The 20,312-nt window shown below is 42.8% G+C and overlaps 1 protein-coding gene across 9 annotated transcripts in view; it reads left to right on the forward strand.

The window, feature by feature from the left end:
- HECW1 (HECT, C2 and WW domain containing E3 ubiquitin protein ligase 1) overlaps positions 1-20,312 on the forward strand; it is a 195,391-nt gene that overhangs the window by 104,787 nt on the left and 70,292 nt on the right. For all 9 annotated transcript variants that reach the window (XR_014517938.1, XM_083468752.1, XM_083468749.1 and 6 more), the window contains 3 exons: positions 3,908-4,077; positions 18,206-18,348; positions 20,210-20,310. Coding sequence is in view for 8 of the 9 variants with exons in the window: in XM_083468752.1 (XP_083324878.1) it covers positions 3,908-4,077; positions 18,206-18,348; positions 20,210-20,310 (414 nt within the window). In the remaining variant the exon portion in view is untranslated. The remainder of the gene's footprint in view (positions 1-3,907; positions 4,078-18,205; positions 18,349-20,209; positions 20,311-20,312) is intronic.

Genomic DNA, 20,312 nt, shown 5'->3' on the forward strand with positions numbered 1-20,312 from the left:
TTGACCTGAATGCGTTTATCATGTTACTACGCTGCCCTTGCTTTGATGAGATTAGGCCAGGCCACACAGAGAGACTTGCCCCATGTTATCACTGCAACATCATTCTGAGGTAGTTTAGAGTGAGAAATGGCAACTTGCCTCAGGCCTTCCAGGGAGCTTCATGGCTGAGGGGATATTTGAAGCCAATCCCCCATTTCCCAAGTCTCCATGTTGATCAAATTTCAAAATTCATTGATTAAATCAAAGTCATGAACATTTCAACAATATTTTGGAATTCTAAAGAAATCACAATTACTGCAAAACTTTCAAACCTCAAAATTTCACAGCTTTATGTCTTTTATTCAAGATCAGAATAGCTGTCCATTACTGAGGTCTGGAAAGGTGAATGCTGTTGGGTTCTCCATGACACCTGTTCAGCTATGGGCCAGCCTTTTCCTGTTACCTAGTACATCATGCTACTTGAAGGAGCTAGGAAGAGGCACAAATAGCACATACATACTATCAAACCTGGGACTCTCAGGTACCTTGTGCAACTGATCTGCAACTGACTTTTCATCATTAGTAGATTTCATTACCAATTGCCAGCTCCTGTTGGTTTTTGATCTTGACAGTCATTTTATTGGCTCTCCTCAGTCTAATCTAAACTAGATCCATTTATCCAGTCTTCTATGTCTAGAAAGTTATAAGAACAGATCATAAAGGAATTTGCTTATGAGAATCCAACAGGCCACACGATCTGTAGCTAGCATCTATGATAAACTAACTGCATACATTCCTTTCTCTGGCTAATAGGTTAGGTCTTTAACACAGAGTTTAAAGGTGGCTTCAGATTATCGGTAGCTATGTGGCAGCTACTTAAATGATTTTGTAATAGCACAGAGGAATTATTAGAGCAGTTAACTAAGCCTGAAAAGTCATCGTATCCAGTGATCAGTTTACGGAGCTCAGAGAAGTCATGTTGTATAATATCCATCGCCTTGACTTTTCCAGCAACTCTAAGTCTGATTTATTTGTTTGTTTGTTTGTTACATGTGCCTCCTACCCTCCCATCAAGAAGTTCAGGGCAATGTATATGGATCTGCTCCTTTATCACCACAGTAAATCTTTTGGGTAAGCTAGGCTAAAACAGTGGGTTTTTTGAACTTCTGTGCCATCAACTTGCCTTCCAAAAAACATGGAGCATATTCTGTATAGTAACACTGTAATCTTGTATGAATTGAATATGCACCCCAGCATATAAACAGCACTCCTATACAGCTGAACTGAGGTGAGGGATAAGCGATCTTTCAAGGAAGCTTACCTGCCATTCCTGACTGTCTTATTAAGGAACTCCAGTGTTCCTGGAAAACAGGCTGATAGCTACTGGGCTGAACGAGTGAAGATCAACCAGTGAACTTTGTACCTGAGAGGGTTCTTCAGCCTGAGTCTCCCTGCTCTAAGCCTAGCATTCTTTCCACTGTGCTGCACTGGCTGTCACTGGTTTAGGCATACAAAGCCCACCAGAACATTAATTAACTACTCTTCTCTTCTACTGCATTCTCTTTGAAGACAATTAACAATTTATCCCTGCTAGCAATGTGTTAATAATTAATATTTTCTCATATTTTTCTTGTGACCTAGGCTTTTTTTTTTAATCAACCATCCTCCTAAGTTAATTTCTTGTGCTTTTTCACCCATGGCTTCAAATGTTTTCCCTGTGGACTTCCTCTAACTTTCTTGTGAGCCTCTCGTTAGCAAAAGTGAAACCATATTACTTTAAATTCTTCTGTTGCATTTTCTTATCACTTTTCTGGGGGCAGCAGAGATTCTGTATGGCACATGCTTGATTTGGAAAAATACCCCACCATGTTTTGCCACTGTGCCATACTTTCCTGTATCCCATGCCATATTGTACTAAAAACTTTTATCGTATTTTACTCCAGTCCTCTCAAACATCTTTCTACTCCTCCACTGTACTTTTCTATGTACCCGATGAAAGATATTGGATAGAACTGGATAGCCTCAGACTTAAGATTTTGATAAAGGCACAGAACACAAGCTATGTTGTCACATGGAGGTATGACTGAATGCCACAGTTACCTGGTAACACCATGATTGTAACACCATTCACAGCAGGTTCAGAATATGGCAGCCAGACTTTTGATCGTCATTCTTTGATCAGAATCTATCATGCCAGTGTTAAAGATTTTCTGAAAACTTCTCTTTCCAGATACAATTCAAAGGGCCACTTTTAACTTGTAACACTCTTAACAACTGAAGGACTACTCACTCCCATTTGAACCTATTTATCATTTGAGATCATTTTCAAAGACCCTTGCCAACATCCTCCATCCCGTTATTCTCCCACATTCTCTTTCCAGTGTTGTCATCTTCAGATCTTTTTTGCCTCCTATCTTTCATTCTTCTAGTGATAACTAAACTCCTTTGATTCAGAATGGTACCTGATAGGTTCAGGGCACATTAATATCTATCTTAGCTTAAATTGTCATCTGGATTGTGCAGAGAAATCATGACTTGCAAAGGATCACCCAGTAAGTGTTATGGCTCCTCCAAAGGTCATCTTTGCATCGAAATGTAACCCCATTCACTGTAGCGTACTGGCTTTCTTCAAATATTGTTTTGCCTCAATTATCCTGTGTCTGCTACTGCCCCAATTCTGTTATGTGCAACTAGTTGTATTATGGAAGTGTTTTTGTTATCTCCCAGACAAATATAGTTGCTTCCAAGTGATGCCTCCAAACTCCACTGCTGTTAATGGCTTTACTTCCACAAAATGGTCCACTCCATCATTTTGTTATGGACTTTATTCTAGTTTTTTGAATGACTGAGAAAATGTACAGGAAAAATATGCTTGCTTTGCCTTCTGTTTGTTCCATGCTCCACTGATCTGTTTCTGAGAAATTGCCTGACATTTTCAAACAGATTGATATGTGCCACGTTGTGGGGAGGGCAGTGATTTATGAGCAATCAGAAATGACGCATGGTATATGGTGTATTAATATCATTCATCATTAGGTTTGACTTAAAATATATATACAGAGGCTGTTAACTGCTTTCTTGGTTTTCCTTCAATTCATGTGCACCCAAGAAATGCCTTGGGAAAACCAGAGTGTGCTGAACTCATTTTCAACAAAAACATTAGGCCTTCTGGAAGTCAGTAGTCTTGGTGAAGACATTTTTCAGACCCATTATGATGAGATGAAAATATATCCATATTTTCTCGGGAAATTCTGCTAGCAGTGAATTACAAATAGGAGTGGAAAGTGCCTGCCTAGAAACTCCTTGGTGGTGCCTTGATCTCCTGAACAGATAGCAAACTGACATTTAGGACATTCTGATTGTTCCCTGTGTGAGCTGGCAGAGCAAGGAGATTTGCAGAGCCCAAGGAGCTCTAGAAACACTGGGTCTAAATCTCTTCCATGTTCCTTGCATGATTTTATTCATTCTTGTAACTCTCTGACCAGTTTCTGAATGCCTCCCACCCTCCCCATGTTTCTTGGCCCATATGAAGGCCTTTGTCCATCACACGTGCAGCTACAGGCTTTAGCAACAGTCATTAAACAATTTTCATGCAGCTAAGGATGCATACACACCATGTATTTGAAGCACATACCCACAAGAATCCTGAGAACTGCAGTTTGTTAAGAATGCTGGCCATGATTGCTCTATGAGGTGCAAACTACAGTTCCCAAGATTCTTGGGGGTGAGGGAAATGGGCTTTAAATGTATGGTGTGTACATTTCCCGTGGCAATCACTGAGACTTGTCTCACTGGTTATGTCTGTTGCTTTGAGTGTCATGATGGCAGAGAATACAGTTCTCAAGATTTAAAATTAGATAAAATGTTTCAAAGAGGGGAAGCTAAAAATTATTAATGATTGAAGTGGATTCCGCTCAACTTTCTGCAGATTTTCAAGCCTTTGGCCTGAAGAAAGGCATGTTCTTCAATCCAGACCCTTACCTAAAGATTTCAATCCAGCCTGGAAAGCACAGCATCTTCCCAGCTCTTCCTCACCATGGACAGGAGAAGAGATCCAAGATCATGTGTAACACGGTCAATCCCATCTGGCAAGGAGAGGTAAGCCATTAGCTTTTTTGAAAAATGAAATAAAGCTGCTATGCCCTTGGAGCAAATGCACAAATTTAGCCAAGGTGCAGACATTTTATAAAAGCTTGGAGGAACAGAGAGGATGTCACTGTTTGAAGAGAGCCTTTTTCTCACAGGTACAATGTAATCTCCACACACGCCCTGCCACCTCTGTGTCCCCATCATCTACAAGTGCCTAAATGAAAAGGTGCAGGGTTTAAGCTTACCTGAAGTCACAGCTTCTGACTTGGGAACCTCCCCTAGGAAGTGGATGCTCCTTGCAATGACTTACAGAGGAAGGGGAAAGCACCATGCATGGGCTCTCAGCCACTCTGTGCACCTTCTGCCTGAGCTGTGATAGTCAATGAAATTCTGAAGCTGTGCCCTGGGAAGCCCTGGCTCACATTAAGTCCTGCTTCAAGCAAATAAAAATAGAAAAGGAGTAAAATACTGAGAGGAAATGAGAGTGAAAGAGTATGTGAATCTAAGAATCATAAAATCATGAAATCGTAGAATTGTAGAGTTGGAATGGACCCTGATGGTGATCTAGTCCAACCCCCTGCAAGGCAGGAATCTCAACAAGATCATACATGACAGATGCCCATCCAGTTTCTGCTTATAACCCTCCAATGAAGGAGAGGCCACCACCTTCTGAGGGAGTCCCTTCCACTGTCAAATGTCTCTTACTGTCAGAAAGTTCTTGTTTAATCAGAACCTCCTTTCTTGTAACTTCAAGCCGTTGGTTTGGGTCCTACTGTCTGACAAGAGAGAACAAAAAAGATACAGAGAATAAAGAATGGGGAGGGGGCTGGGGGGAGGAAGAACGTAAGAAGAGGTGGCTGCAATCTTGGGGGAAGCAGAAAACTGAATCCATCAAGCCAGGGGCTTGCCACCAGGCTTACTCTCTAAGTTGGGCTGCTGGAACTTAGATGAGTAACATGTATGATTTGATATATCCTCCTTGTCCAAATCATCATTTAATGGTTTGCACTTGAAATGCAAATTTCCTTAAATTTCAGCCACAACAGTGTAATTTGCTACTAAGACAAATGCTACTTTAGTCCTTTGGTAGACAATGTACTACAAAACTGTTATTTGTAGGGTTGGTAATTATTAAATAAAGGCACAGCTTGGCATTACAAGAACGTAATTAGAGGGTGGTTGCATGCCATTGTTAGGTGCCAGAAAGTCTTCGCAGTGTTACTGGAAAAGAAGAGAACAAGCAGCATGAGGGTACAAGAAATTTAGCAAGGAAATGAGAATGTATTTGTATCATTGAAAACTTTTAAATTGGCAACTGCTATATTTGGATGGCATCAGAGTCCAAGCCCAGAGATTGTGCTGGAGGAGGGTTGCTTTCAAAGTCAGTTTGCAGAGGAAGGGCCTACCAAAGGTAGAAACTGTGTTAGCTACTGAATGAAATTGTTGCAGTAGGTTGAACACAGAGAATATTAAGTACCTACTGAAGTTTCACTTCACTTTGTGGTTTGCACTAAACAAGATATAACACATTTTTTGATACATTTATTGGATTCAATCCAGACCTACAGCACAGTCCAAACCTAGCTTCTGCTGGAGTGAGAGAGTTTTGATTTGGCAAAACATGGCTTTCCTGGCTGAACTGGGGCTATGCCAGCATGAACCACTGGCTTAAGTCCCTTCACCCTGCCTCAGTTGGTGAAACTTACGCCAGCAGAAAAGGAGAGACACCTGTTCCCAACCAACTTGGTCATGTGACCTTGGGTCCAGTCTCCAAAACTAAGGCCCACATTCACTTGCCATCTCAGCTGGCAGTAGCCCCTCCCACTTTCTGAACAGAGTTTGGAATAGAGGTAACTTACAGTAATGTACATTGTGCAGGCCTACATTACACTGTCTCCCTATAGCTAGGTCTTATTGAAATCAGTGGGGCAAGTCGGCTAAGTCTGGATCCAACCTGTAACATTTATGGCCCAAATGAGACAATTTGTAAAAGGAAAAGATTTCCAAAAAGTCTCCCTTTTGCTTGACTTTTTTGTGTGCTGTTTGTAGCTGCTTATCTTCTCAATCTGGATCCTCTGGGAGTTGGTTTGTTTGTTTTTACTACCACTGGGTTTTTATCCTGGTGATCACAGTGGATCAGGGACAACAAAGGCAACAGGATGCTATCATATTAGCACACAGTGAATCCAATTGTGCTCTGAATGATACTGTAAAGCCAAATCAGAGAGACTGCCGTGTCTCTGCCTTCACTTTGAATGAACATTTTTACATCATTTCACAAGATTCACTGAAATGAAGGCAGAGGGAATTGCTTTTGGCAGGGCACAAAATACTGTATTTCACTGAATGTGCTCTGGTTTAGGCTCAGTTCTCACTGTATTTAAATGTTCAGTTTGCTGACGTCTTGTGGCTGAGAAGCAATCTAGAAATGCCTGAAGGTTTTTCCATTAGTGAGCAACTTCATTCTGCGTACAATTGGGAATTTTCTCTCAGAAACACGGCGCTGAGCAACAAGCTGGTTGGCTTTAAACAGTATGGAAACCAAGTCACCATTACGGCTGCACAGCCCAATTTCTTTTAAACTGAAAGGCCAGTTAACTGACAAGCTCTGATTTCCCCAGAACTCATTGCCTACGCAAGAAGTATTCTATATAATGTTGTAAACAAGAGCAGTGTAGTCAGATATGCATATTTAACTATGTTTAACTTGCTATAAAACAGAAAGTTGTACTTTTAATATATGTGTTTATATGTCAACTTCTTCAACACATAATTTTGGCTGGAGACAGATCATCGTCATTATGTTTAATTGCATGCTATTTTTCCACAAATGAACAACAGTAACTATTAGCAATTCAAAACAATGTATTTGAAACAATCAGTAATGTCAGTAAGTAAAACGATAATGTCAGTAAGAGAATGGGAAATGGTTTGAGAGAGACTTCAGTTATAGTGTGCATATATATTTCCTTTGCCCAGGGTTGGCCCTGATCAAACTGTTCGATGCACGGCAGGCTCCACCCAGGCAGGGGAGGAAAGACTGGCCTTTTCCTTCAGCAATGTGAAGGAGGCCCACTTGGTCTCCTGGCAAAAGGTTCTGAGATGTGAGGAGGCAGCATTTGTGGGCATGTGGCAAGCATTTAAGCCCTGCCAGATGGTGGAGGCAGAAAACAATTTCTGCAATGCCTCAATTTTTATCGAAAATTTCATTGCAGAGGTGAAATTGGGATGGATATAATATGATTGATATGTATTTATTTATACCCTGCCTTTTTCCTTGACAGAGACTCAAGGCAGCTTCCTATAGAGGAATAATTTAAAAACAATTAAACATTATAAAACTATCTTTAGCTATCTAGCTATATCTATCATCTATATTAAAAATATACAGAGAATTAGTAAAAAACCTCACAGCACAAGCCCTTTCATCAAAAGCAGTCAGTTCCCTGTTGGAACAAGGTCTTCACCTGCTGGTGGAAGGACAACAAGGAGGGAGCCAGTCTGGCTTCTCTGGGGAGGGAGTTCCAGAGTCTGGGAGCAGCCACCATTGAGAAGACCCTCTCGCGCATCCCCATCAAGCAGGCCTGTGAGAGTGGCAGGACCAAGAAAAGGGCATTCTCTGAAGATCTCAGAGTCTGGGCAAGTTTGTAAGAGGGAGTATGGTCTTTCAGATAGCTTGGACCTAAGCCGTATAGGGCTTTATAGGTCATAACCATCACATAATATGCAGTGATCCCTCTTCCAAATTGCCTTTAGCACACTCTCTCTCTCTCTCTCTCTCTCTCTCTCAACAAAAGCTGCCTATTTCTGGCCTCTGTCTTCTTCCCTCTTTGAGTTGGGCAAGCATAATTTATGACACAGTGTCCAAACATACATTATTAATAAAGATGCACACTGCAGGGATTTCACAACCATCTGCACAATAAATAGAGATTCAAATATACACAAATAGTATCTATATTTAACTAGCACCAATGATGAACAACATGAAAGTTTTTCAAAGATACACAGGATTCCGAAATTACAAGGAATACTTTGAACTATGAGAGAATGGTAAAAAGTTTGCTTCAGCCATAAGTCCTCATCGTTCTTCAGGAAAAGTTCTTTGCCGATACACCCATAAAGAAGTCATGATACTGTGGTGCCAAAAAAAGGGGGGATTTAAGTTTTTTTCAAATATAACAAAAGATCTGTAGAACAGCCTAATAAGCAGAACTAGCTAAACCAAGACAGTACAGGCAGGGAAGTTCCTTAATGAGGGAGGGATTAGTCTCCCTCCCCACTCCTGGGCACTTTTGCAGGTGCCACCTGTGGCCTTGCAGCAGAGGCTTGGAAGGAATTCTTATCTTGTCATATATTAAATGAGAACTTGCCAAATGGTAGAGGAGTAATGCTGAGCAACAAGAAAGGGGATCTGTGTCAAAATGAAGTTATAAGAATGCCAATTGAGGCAAGGGCTGTTTAAGCAAAAACAGTGACATCAGCTGCAGCCACCCTGCAGTGCAGAAAATCCAAGCCTAATAAGGACTTCACAGGGGCAAACATACAAACAAAACCAGAATAATATTAAGGAGCAAATTAAATTGCAATGATAGCATGCAACCTGTATTGTGCCCCAGGCCTGATGCCTTCCCTTCCCTAGCCAGAAGGAGGAGGACCAGTGGGAGAGGAAGAGGAGTGCGGGGGGAGCGCACCGCCTCCAACAGTACCATCCCAGTGGGGTGCCATCGTGGTTGCCCCCGCCTATGCTGGGCGCCACACACCCCGCCTGCTCTCCGCCCGCCCCTGGTGCTGGAGCATGAAGTTCTGCCATTGAGGAGGACTCCCATGTTGAAAGTGATGGTGTAGGATTGGAGGTGGGGGGAATCTTCCCTTTTAACGTCCCTACATTTGCTGTACTGCATTGGAAGAACGCAGAAGGTTGTAGGTATGGAAGGTTCCCCTTTCCTATCACACACAGAGAAGGCCCCAATCCAGGGAAATAGGCACTTACGCCTGGAGTAAGAGAAAGAACAGGTCCCAGACAACCAGCAGACACTGTCTATAGCAAGGTCCTATACAGCTGAAACCTCCACAGAAACCAGCTTTTGAAATACAGGCCATACCATGTGCTCAAAGGTTTCTGCCTTGGTCTTTAAAGAGCAAATGCACATAGTTGTCCTCTCCTTCACCCCCCAAAAAAGCAGAATGAAGAGTTTGGAAAGGAGCCAATTTGTAAAACCTGCCTTCCTCCCTTCTCCAAATAGCTAATTGGCTACCGCCAGCTCCATCCCAGGGTCAAACCAACAAGGGGTTTGGCAAATTCACCCTCACGTGTGGGTAGGAGTGGTATTATTAGAACACTGTTCTTCCCAGGGAACTTGTATGACAGGTACAATTCTTCAGTCTTGAGAAAGTGGTTTCATTCTGAAAGTAAAAACACAGTCTTGAGAAAGTGGTTTCATTCTAAAAGTAAAAACACACTGCAGTTTGTTTCTGCATTACCCCACATTATGTCTATTTGAAAATAGATGAAAACAGACATAGATGGTCCTGGCAATGGATGTTGGGAAGGGTATATCCTCACCTGCACAATGATGTTGTGAGTGGGTGTATACTAAGATTACAGGGATGTGGGTGGCGCTGTGGTCTAAAGCACCGAGCCTCTTGGGCTTGCCGATCAGAAGGTCATGGTTCGAATCCCCGCGACGGGGTGAGCTCCCATTGCTTTCTCCCAGCTCCTGCCAACCTAGCAGTTCGAAAGCACGTCAAAGTGCAAGTAGATAAATAGGTACCGCAGTGGTGGGAAGGTAAACAACTTTTTTGTTTGCTCTGGTTTCCATCACGGTGTTCTGTTACACCAGAAGCGGTTTAGTCATGCTGGCCACATGACCCAAAAAGCTGCCTGTGGACAAATGCTGGCTCCCTCGGCCTTAAAGTGAGATGACCGCCGCAACCCCGTAGTCGCCTTTGACTGGACTTAACCATCCAGGGTCCTTTACCTTTTACCAAGATCACCATCACCACTTCCTTCTTCACCTGGGTCATGTGCAGGGAGGAAAGGACATGGATAATCTGATCAAGGGAAGGGTTTTTAACTGCATATCAAATATGCAAAATCAGTTGTGGCCAGCAGAATCAATATTGATCTAGATTGAAAGCAACATATTGAAGATGAGCGTGAATGATTTTGGACTGAGAAAAGCTACATTTTTTGTGCTGCAAATGGGCCACAAAATGTGGCCACAAGCCACAAAATTGTTACTGGTGAGCTATAGTAGTAGTTCATAATAGAGATTTTGGTGTATTTGAGAAACCTTTGTTAGCACCTGTTGGATTCTGGGTTTTCTATGCCCTCAAAAGGTCTAAAAGCTTGTGTGGTTTGTAAAAAATGGCAACTAAAGATTATAAGAATATCAAGCTGAACTGCTAAAATGTTGTTACAGATTACAGAATGACTTCTTCAGCTAATGACAGCCATTCTTATTTTCTTTAGTAACTATATTAGATTCCCTGAGCTGGCTTCTGTTATTCAATTTATTTCCTTCTCATTGAGTTTTATACCTTTGGGGAATGGGCCCATGGGAGCGTCAAAAATTGGCTGGTGCATCTAGTGTGCTTAAGTTTAAGGTCCTATCTATTACATGAGATGCACCGTGAGGGCCTGAAAAATTATTCTTTGTTGAAGGGCAGCTGAGCATTTTATACTGCCCAGATTTTGATGTCTCTGTGTACCATCGGGTAATCTGTATAGTTGCACTTGACCACTCTTGATTTCCTTCCTGTTTTGTCAACAGCCATTCCATTATGCTCCTGAGGCAGAAGGGTGTGTGTGTGTGTGTGTGGTCCTTTGAAGGTTGGATGCAAGTTTAGAATTGAGCATGTGGAAATAAAATGTGTGTTCAGTGAAAAGTATAGTAAATTGGTAGTGGGTCCCCTCTTGAGGCATGGGTTTATGTAGGTGCCTGGTAATCCAGCCTCTGACACTGACCCATGGGTCTGGGTCTGAATGGGAAAATGATAAAATAAGCATCAACTTTAAATAAATAAATAAATAAATAAATAAACAACAACAACAACAACAACAACAACAACAACAACAACAACAACAACAAATATGTTTGCTGTGAAACTTGCAATCTTCTCTTGGAGCAGTCAGGGGGAATAAGGCATCCAGAAATCTATATCTAACTTTTCTTACAGGATTTTGTTCATCAGGACCTCATTAAACAATGTTTGGCTACAAATAGCTGTATAAAATTTAAAAAGCCACCAGTTTTATAATCTAAAGAACTAATCTATAAAGAGCTATTGTTTGCAGGGCTGAAGCTTCTAAATATTCAATGCAATGTAATCCTTAGTTTTAGTATCCTCCAATATCTGTTTAAGCCAGAAAATACCCATTTGTTGCAATGCTTTATTTTATATCAGCCCTTACCACAGTGGTGAATGGATGTTGCTAGCCTTAAATACCTTTACTGTCAATAGCTTCCAGTGTAGCATTTAATCTGTGAAATAATAACAACTGTAAAGGAGTTGCTTAGAGGAATGGGAGACCCTTTATTTACTGAAGAAGCATTGCCATCACGCTGAAAGTGACTATAAATAAAGCAAGCAAATAGCTGCTAGACAAGCTTTTAAAAGGACAAGATTTTCAGGAGTCTCTGAACAAGCTGAAACAGATTTCGCAAAAAAAGAAAAATAGGGTCACAATTATGGGAACGATCTGGGCTTTTGGGCACTACTGTGCCCATGGAGGGGTTCACCATAGAACCCAGTGGGTTCCTGTCACTCTTTAAGGCACACAGGCATGGGCAACAGTGAGCAAGGGAAAGTCAATGTACGTGTGTCCTGTGAAGATATAACCTTCCCTCTCCTCCCCAGAGCCCTAGTCCTCAAGTTACTGCTGTTCCAGGATGGAGTAACTTGCAAACTAGGAAGCATGACTATCAAATGCACAGAGGAGGGTGAGGTGCTCTAGTTGGTGGCTTCTGCACCTCCAGCAAACAAGAACCTAATTCCAAATCCAGTGGTGCAGAGGAGTGGTGGGAGGCAGCAGCTGGAAAAACCCCAAGGGAACCCCCAAAGGCTCACAGCCAGGGATTGGTGGTGGGGTGACAATGAGTGGTCAGAGGGAGAAGAGGCATCAATCTGGGAGGAGGTGTGTCAGAAACTGAAGAGGTAACAGAGTTTTGTGAGCAGGAAGAGGCTGGGGCAGAGAGCAGTCCAGAATCAGAGGTGGAAGCGGAGGTGGGAGAGTGCACTGGCATAACTAGTGGGTGTGGGAGATGCAGACCGCCCAGGGCGGCACAGGGCAGCACAGTGAAAGGGGCAATGGAAGACCCAGCTATACCACTGAGTGGGCGGGGAAGGGATGGTGCCAGAAAGTGAGTGGGGGCAAAGTTACAGAGAAAAGTGTGTGTGTGAATGTGTAGTCTTAATTGGTGGAAAGGTATTTGAACACTGGGCCATATTGAAATTTGGGGGTGGGGCAAAATCCCTAGCTGTGCCACTGGGAGAGGGGTCAAGAGGCAGCAATGAGTCAGGCTGTTGAGGAAGCCAGGCTGTCTCCCCCTTCTGCAGCAAACCAGCTTCCCTTCCCCCTTGTCCCCCAGAACCCAAATAGGTATGAAGAGGGTGGAGCAGAGACAGGCAAGAAAAAGTAGCCTCAGATTGCTTGGGAAGGAACCAGGGGCGGGGAGACTTAGAAGCTGTGGGAAGGTGGGGACCTTCAGTTCTTCCAACTGTCTCAATGGACCAAGATCTACTGGGAAGAGTTGCTGTGCTCCCTAGACCTAAGCTGTTTTGCTTCTTTGGATAAAGAGTTCACTTCACTGACACCTTGGAGTTGTTGCTGACCTCTGCCCTGACTCCTGCAGACACCAGCCAAGTGCCCACCCAAACCAGGGCCAGGGAGCCAAGCACCTCCCAGTCAACAGGGCCTTCTCAGTGGTGCATGGAGTGGCCCCTGGGGAGAACCACTTGCCTATAGCTGAGTTGTCCATATAAGGCAGGGTGGAGAAACTCAGGCCTGAGAGCCAGAAGCATAGCTGTCAACGTTTCCCTTTTTTAAAGGGAAATTCCCTTATTCTGAATAGGATTCCTCACAAGAAAAGGGAAAAGTTGACAGCTATGGCCAGAAGCAACCCTGCTTGCCTCTCTAGCTGCCCACCACAGGACTCTTCCTAGGCCATGCCCCCTCCCCAGGCACTGATCACAGCCTCCTTGAGTGTTTTTGCCTTGCTAGTGACAGCCCTTTAGATATTTGAAGATGTCTATCACATCTCCTTTCAGTCTCCCCTTTCCCAGGCTAAACAGCTCCTTCAACCATTCATAAGGCTTGGTTTCCAGACCCTTGATCATCTTTGTTGCCTTCCTCTGCACATGTTCCATCTTGTCAACATCCTTCTTAAATTGTGGCACCCAGAACTGGACACAGTACTCTACGTGGGGGTCTGACCAAGGCAAAATAAAGCAATACTATTACTTCCCTTGATTGGGACACTATACCTCTGTTGATGCAGCCTAGAATAGCATTAGCTTTTTTTGCTGCTGCATCACACTGTTGACTCATGTTAAGCTTGTGGTCAACTAAGACCTCCAAGATCCTTTTAACATGTATTGTTAGTAAGCCAGGTGTCCTCCATCTTCCTGCCTAAGTGCAGAACCTTACATTTGTCCCTACTGAAATTCATTTTGTTAGCTTGGACCCAGTCTTCAAATTGTTCAAGGTCATTTTTAATTCTGATTCTGTCTTCTGCAGCATTAGCTACCCCTCACAATTTGGTGTCATCTGTGAATTTGATGAGCATCCCCTAAATTCTGTATTTTCCATGCTGCACTTGTAGGTAAATCTACATCAGTCACAACAATATTGAGCAGGAGATCAAGAGTCAGTTGTTTCTTTTATTAGCAAGTGCTGTGTCTATAAATAGACCACTCAAGCTAGATTTAGCTCCCAGCACAAGCATCTTGGACAGCAAACCAAGTATCCCCCCACCGCCTTTTTCTTTCACTCTTAGATTTTCTCTCACCATGAGCACACACCTGCATGCAAAGGCATTTGACATCTCTTCTAAGAAAACTGAAGGTGACATGAGTGTTCTATTGCTGTAGTATTGAAAGTAGGCCAGGTCAGGTAAGGACAGCAAGCTCCCCATTTTCCTCTGCTCATCATGTTTCCATTAACTCCCCAGAAATAAGAACAGAGTGATTTCTTCATTCCTGAAATCAGCTGGGATAAACAGGGAGCAGAACTCGTGCACTTTGCTTCATGTTGGGTTGGGCATCTGTTTTACCTCCTCCCTCATCATTCAGCAAACACTCTGAAACAGCTATTAACTTTCAGAAACAACACTAACATCTCTGAGCTCTGCAAAAAAATAATAATTTTTTAAGTGAAATCACAATAAAGAATTTGATTTTGTTGTTGGATTTCTTAAACTGGGACTGTAGAAAGTGTCTAAAAATGGAAATAGAATGTCTTGAAAGGAATGGGGAACAGATAGTGTTGCTCACAATTAAACTTAAAATATTTTTAAAACTCTAGTCAGGACTGGCTGGGTGCCGAAGAGGGTGGCAGGCACTAGCTGGGAAACCCCAAGAGAGGGACGCTCTGAGCCAGGGGGCTGGTAGTGGGACAACAAAGAGTGGCCAGAGGGCAAATAGGGAGCAAACTTGGTGATGGTGTCAGAAGCTGAAGAGGCAACTGGGTTTAGGCAGCAGGAAGAGGCTGTGGGCCGCCTGGAGTCAGAGGCGGGGGGGGGCAGGAATTGGGCTGAACAACCATTCTTGGGATGCAGAGATTACGTGCTTTAAATGTGTGGTGTGTGCACAGCCTGTTGCTTTCGTCTGAGTCAGCAAGGCTCTTCTTGAATATCCCACACAATTTAATGTTACATCTCTCTTTTAGTTTTGTCTCCATTGCGCTGGCTGTACTTGAGTGTATATGCGACATAACTGTGAAGCCTTTAAGGTTATATCTCAATATCTTTAGCATAAATCCTGATCATTTGTGAAGTGATTTCTCCGGTAGTTTTTGAGCTGTATACTTCTGTTCTCTAGACCAGTGTTTTTCAACCTTTTTTGGGCAAAGGCACACTTGTTTCATGAAAAAAATCACGAGGCACACCACCACTGTGTGCGGAGAGGGAGATGTCAGAGCCCTGCTGCTCTCTATGGGGAATCGGATAAGAGCGGACCGCCTGTCCGCTCTCATCCGATCCCATCCGATCTGATCCCCACCCAGGATGGATGGAAAATAGGGTGGACACAGTCCGGCGCCCGCCTAGTGGGCGAAAATTTGACTTAAAAAAAAAAAATCTTTCAAATTTTTCAATTTTTCCCACGGCACACCAGGCAACATCTCGCGGCACACTAGTGTGCCGCGGAACCGTGGTTGAAAAACACTGCTCTAGACTACTGTCTGGAGAATAGGATGGCCCCTAAAAATACATCTTGGTCATTCCTGTGCTAGGATATTGATGTGTACGTGTTCACATCCTACCATTCATGCATGCAAAGTTTAGAACCAGCCCTTTCAAACATCAATCACTTAGGATGATTAGTTTAAGGAGCTGAGATCCAAATTAAAAGGATGCTGCAACCTGAATAATTGAAAAGGCACAAGCAAGGAAATGGAAGAATTATAATCGAATGCTAGCCCCCCCCCCCCGCCCCATAATCATGCGCACACAAGCACACAGCAAGCTCTTAGTATGAATTATTCATTGCAACATACCTCTGTGCGCTCGAGGGTACCATATAATTCTTAATTGGGTTTTTTATTTAAAAAAAAATCATGGATACGCAGCCTAACTGCTACAGGGAGAAAAACTGGATATTTGATCTGAATTGCCAAATGATAGGCAAACAAAAGAAGCAAGGTGTATTTTAGCATGTGGCGTTAACTAGCTATTTACATTAGCTGATTGCAGCAGAACAGTGAATGAGAGCCCCAAAACCTAGAGATGCATTAGCTTCTCTGGTTGGAATCAAAGGACTGGATTCCTGAGCTAATTAGGATGCAACAAAATAGGGTCCCTGGTAATATGGGGCAGGTAGGACATCTGCAGAGCAGTATTGGTGGGTGAGAGATGCTTCATCTTTGCTGCAGCCACCAGTTCATTCCTGCAGATCTGTCCTTGACATTTTAATACAGATCTGGCTCCCAAGTTGGAAGAAACCTGGCATGGGATGGAGGGGGGTAGAATGGCTGTCAGGGGTATTTGTAGGTGAGAGTAGGCAGGTGCGTGAAAGGCTGAGGACCTCTGTTCCTTCTCATTATTCTCTCCTGCACAGGCTGTGGTCATGCCATGAGGCAAGCTTGTATTTGGGAAATGTGTGTTTACCAGCAAGCTATACAATCCTTTCTTTCCATGGTAAAGGGCAATGGATTTGGAAGTGGTCAGGATGAGGGGCTGATGCTGCAAGCAGGAAAAGAACCTGAGCCTCAGACTTTTCTTGGATTGAATTTGCTATGCTGTTACACATGGAGTCAGTTTTTCCAATGAATAAATGGACCTGAATTTTCAAAGTAACTAATGGTTTAGGCTTTTTATTTTTATTTTGAAATGACCAACATGGCCAGAGGTGCCACTTTGGGCCAAAAACTGGAGGGACAGTGTAGTATCATGCACACGTGTGATGCACGCCAGGGATGTCACATGTGTGGGACACAGCATCAGGAGGAGGCACATTATTGGGGAGAGGCCTTGCCCAGCTTCAATGACCATGGCTCCTCCTCTCGTACTCAGGAGGAGCTTGTCTTTGATGCTGCACTGTGCTCGGCTCAGTGATTCAGCCTCCTCTGCCCCCTCAATATTGGGGGTCTAAGCCCCCTGCTAAGGAATATTGAAGAAGCTGATGACACCTCCACCCGCTAGATGTGGTGTATCTGAACATGGTACACTCAATGGACTGGATTTCTAACACTCCCCTCCCCAAAGGTGTTGCTTCTCAGTTCCCAATGCCTGTAAGGTTTTTAGTCTCCTACCACAGTCTTTGTCCAGTTTCTAGGCCAGTGTTAATTAGAAAATACATCAGATGGTTGCTCCATCATGCTTATGTAATTAATGTTGGGAGCATAAATTGATATCCTTGAGAGTATGACTGCATGGACAGCAAAATAAGAGGCGCTGTGTTAGGGACCAGTTGGATGCGGAGGAATGGTGAGAGGAACCAGCTGGGAAACCACCAAGGGACGAAGGCCCAGAGCGCGGGGAGGGGTGGTGGGACAACGCTGGGTAGTCAGAGGGAGAAGGCTGGGAAGAGGAGGTGTTGGACGCTGAAGAGGTAACAGGGCTTAGTGAGCTGGGAGAGTCTGTGACAGAGAGATATCCAGAATCAGGCAGAAGCTGAAGCAGGAGGGTGGGAGGAGAGAGGCCAAGAGACACAGGTGAGTCAGGCTGGTGAAGGGTTCCAGTTGTCTCCCATTTCTGCTACAACAAGCTCCCCTTCCCTCATGTCTCTTGGAACCAGAAGAGGCAAGAAACAGGTGGAGCAGCAACAGGCAGCTTGCAGATGCAGTTTCTGATTGCTTGGGGGAAAGCCCTGGAGAAGAGGGGACGTAGACAGCTGTGGGGAGGTGGGGCCTTTCAGTCTCAGCAACTGATTTTCATGGAATAAGACCACCCAGGATGAGCTGCTGTGTTCATTAGGCTTGACAGTCCACCGAGTCTGTGGAGATTGTGTTTTTGCTAAAAAAAGAGAGTTAAATCTAACTTGGGACAGGATTGTTTTATTGCCAGCTTGCTCTTTGACACACTGGTACTCTATGCTGGTGAGTACTGCATTCTTCCAACTGGCACCTCCACATGGCTGCTGTGATTCAGTATCTTGCCTCCATGGTTTACATAACCAGCCCCATACAGAAGTACAAGGTGTCACAAATGGTAGGAAGCTAACTCAGCCTAACTCAATACCACCTTCAGGGTTCCAGTCATGGATCTCTCTCAGCCTTGCCTACAGATTCCAGAATTAAACTTGGTTCCTTTTACATGTTCAATTGGATGGTGTGGTCTGTTTTCATAGTTTCTCCTGGGATTTATTAGATTGCTGGATATAGATAACTAGATATATGTGCCCCAGGGATAGTTGGGTCAGAACCAGCACAGCCCACCTCTAAGCTGTCTACCGTTTCTTGTGTTTTCTTTTGTAGCTCTTCAGCTTTGTCTCCCTGCCCACGGATGTCCTGGAAATAGAGGTGAAGGACAAGTTTGCAAAGAGTCGGCCGATCATTAAGCGCTTCTTGGGGAAGCTTTCCATGCCAGTGCAACGGCTCCTGGAGAAACATGCCATTGGGTAACCCTCTGAGCACAGCTCTTTAAGTGTTGATGAAAAGGAGAGCAACTATTGCTTTATGTCATAAAAAACATTGTGCTATTTTTGCTTTTGGAAAGCAGTTGCTCTACTTATGTCTGCAGGTGCTTTTACCTTAGGCTGGCCGGGGGCTGTAATAAAGATTTGACTTTTTTTTTTTAAATGATATTTATTAGAGGTTTGAAAGTTACAGAAAAAAAGAAGAAAGAAACAATAAAAAGTTAAAACAAAACAATGCCATCAGAAATAAAAAGAAAAACAAAAAACAATACAGCAAAACAACAAGAGAAACAAAAACATTTAAAAACACATCCAATATTTCCATATCTTTACCTTTCATTTACTTGTTTCATCGACCTCACACCTCCCTTTTTTGTATTCTAGTTCAATTAGCTATTTCAGCAAATCCTTTCCATCGTTCTCAAATTTTGTTCTATAATTTATCTTAACACAATCTAACCTTAAATTTTCCACTTTGGCCCATTAACAATCTATTTTTACTTAATTCTTTATAACATTTCTGCTAAATGTTATATCTTCATTCCAGCATCCTTCTAACATTCATTAATTTTGCAATATTTCTGTAAATAGTCTTTAAATTTCTTCCAATCTTCTTCCACCGACTCTTCTCCCTGGTCTCGGATTCTGTCAGTCATTTCCGCCAGTTCCATGTAGTCCATCACCTTCATCTGCCATTCTTCCCGGGTGGGTAGATCTTGTGTCTTCCAATACTTCGCAATGCGTATTCTTGCTGCTGTTGTGGCATACATAAAGAAAGTTCTATCCTTCTTTGGTACCAATTGGCCGACCATGCCCAGGAGAAAGGCCTCTGGTTTCTTCAGGAAGGTATATTTAAATACCTTTTTCATTTCATTATAAATCATCTCCCAGAAATTCTTAATCCTTGGGCATGTCCACCAAAGGTGAAAGAATGTACCTTCAGTCTCATTACATTTCCAACATTTATTATCAGGCAAATGGTAGATTTTTGCAAGCTTGACTGGTGTTATGTACCACCTGTAAATCATTTTCATTAGATTCTCTTTTAAGGCATTACATGCCGTAAACTTCATACCTGTGGTCCATAACTGTTCCCAGTCAGCCATCATAATGTTATGTCCAACATCTTGTGCCCATTTAATCATAGCAGATTTCACCGTTTCATCCTGAGTATTCCATTTCAACAGCAAGTTATACATTCTTGACAGATTCTTAACTTTGGGGTCCAACAATTCTGTTTCCAATTTTGATTTTTCCACCTGGAAGCCTAGTTTTTTGTCCAAATTATATGCCTCCATTATTTGATACTAATGGAGCCAGTATCGCACTCTGTTTTTTTAATTTTTCAAAACTCTGCAGTTTTAATCTATCTCCCTCTTGTTCCAGAATTTCCCAATACTTCGGCCATTTGGTGTAATAAAGATTTGACTTGACTATATTAATGTCCATTTATTGTCTGGGTTGTGATGTATTTTTTTAAAAAAAAACAAACCAGAATATATAATGCTGAAAATTTTGTTGATGATGATAATTTATTAAATTTATATGTTGCCCTTCATCCAAGGGGGTTTACAGTATAAAAGGACAAAAATACATAGCCTGGGGCCAAAGTAGACATTACTTAAGGTGCATGTAACCATTTAACGTTCCTGGTTTTTGTGGGGGGTGGGGAGGTATTGAGCTAGGTTTTACTTAGAGTAAACCCATTGAAATTAATGAACATGAATAAGTTAGGTTCATAAATAATGCATATTATAAATAAATAAATAATAGAAGTTAATTGTAGTGAATGAAAGTGCTGTAGTAATAAAATTCTTCTAAGCATGGCCTTGGTTTCTTACAGTGACAGGGTTGTCAGCTACACTTTGGGACGAAGGCTGCCAACAGACCATGTCAGTGGCCAGCTACAGTTTCGATTTGAGATAACTTCTTCAATCCACCCAGGT

This window comes from Podarcis liolepis (assembly GCF_965112155.1).
Source record: "Podarcis liolepis genome assembly, chromosome: 12".
NCBI classification, from domain to species: Eukaryota; Metazoa; Chordata; class Lepidosauria; order Squamata; family Lacertidae; genus Podarcis; species Podarcis liolepis.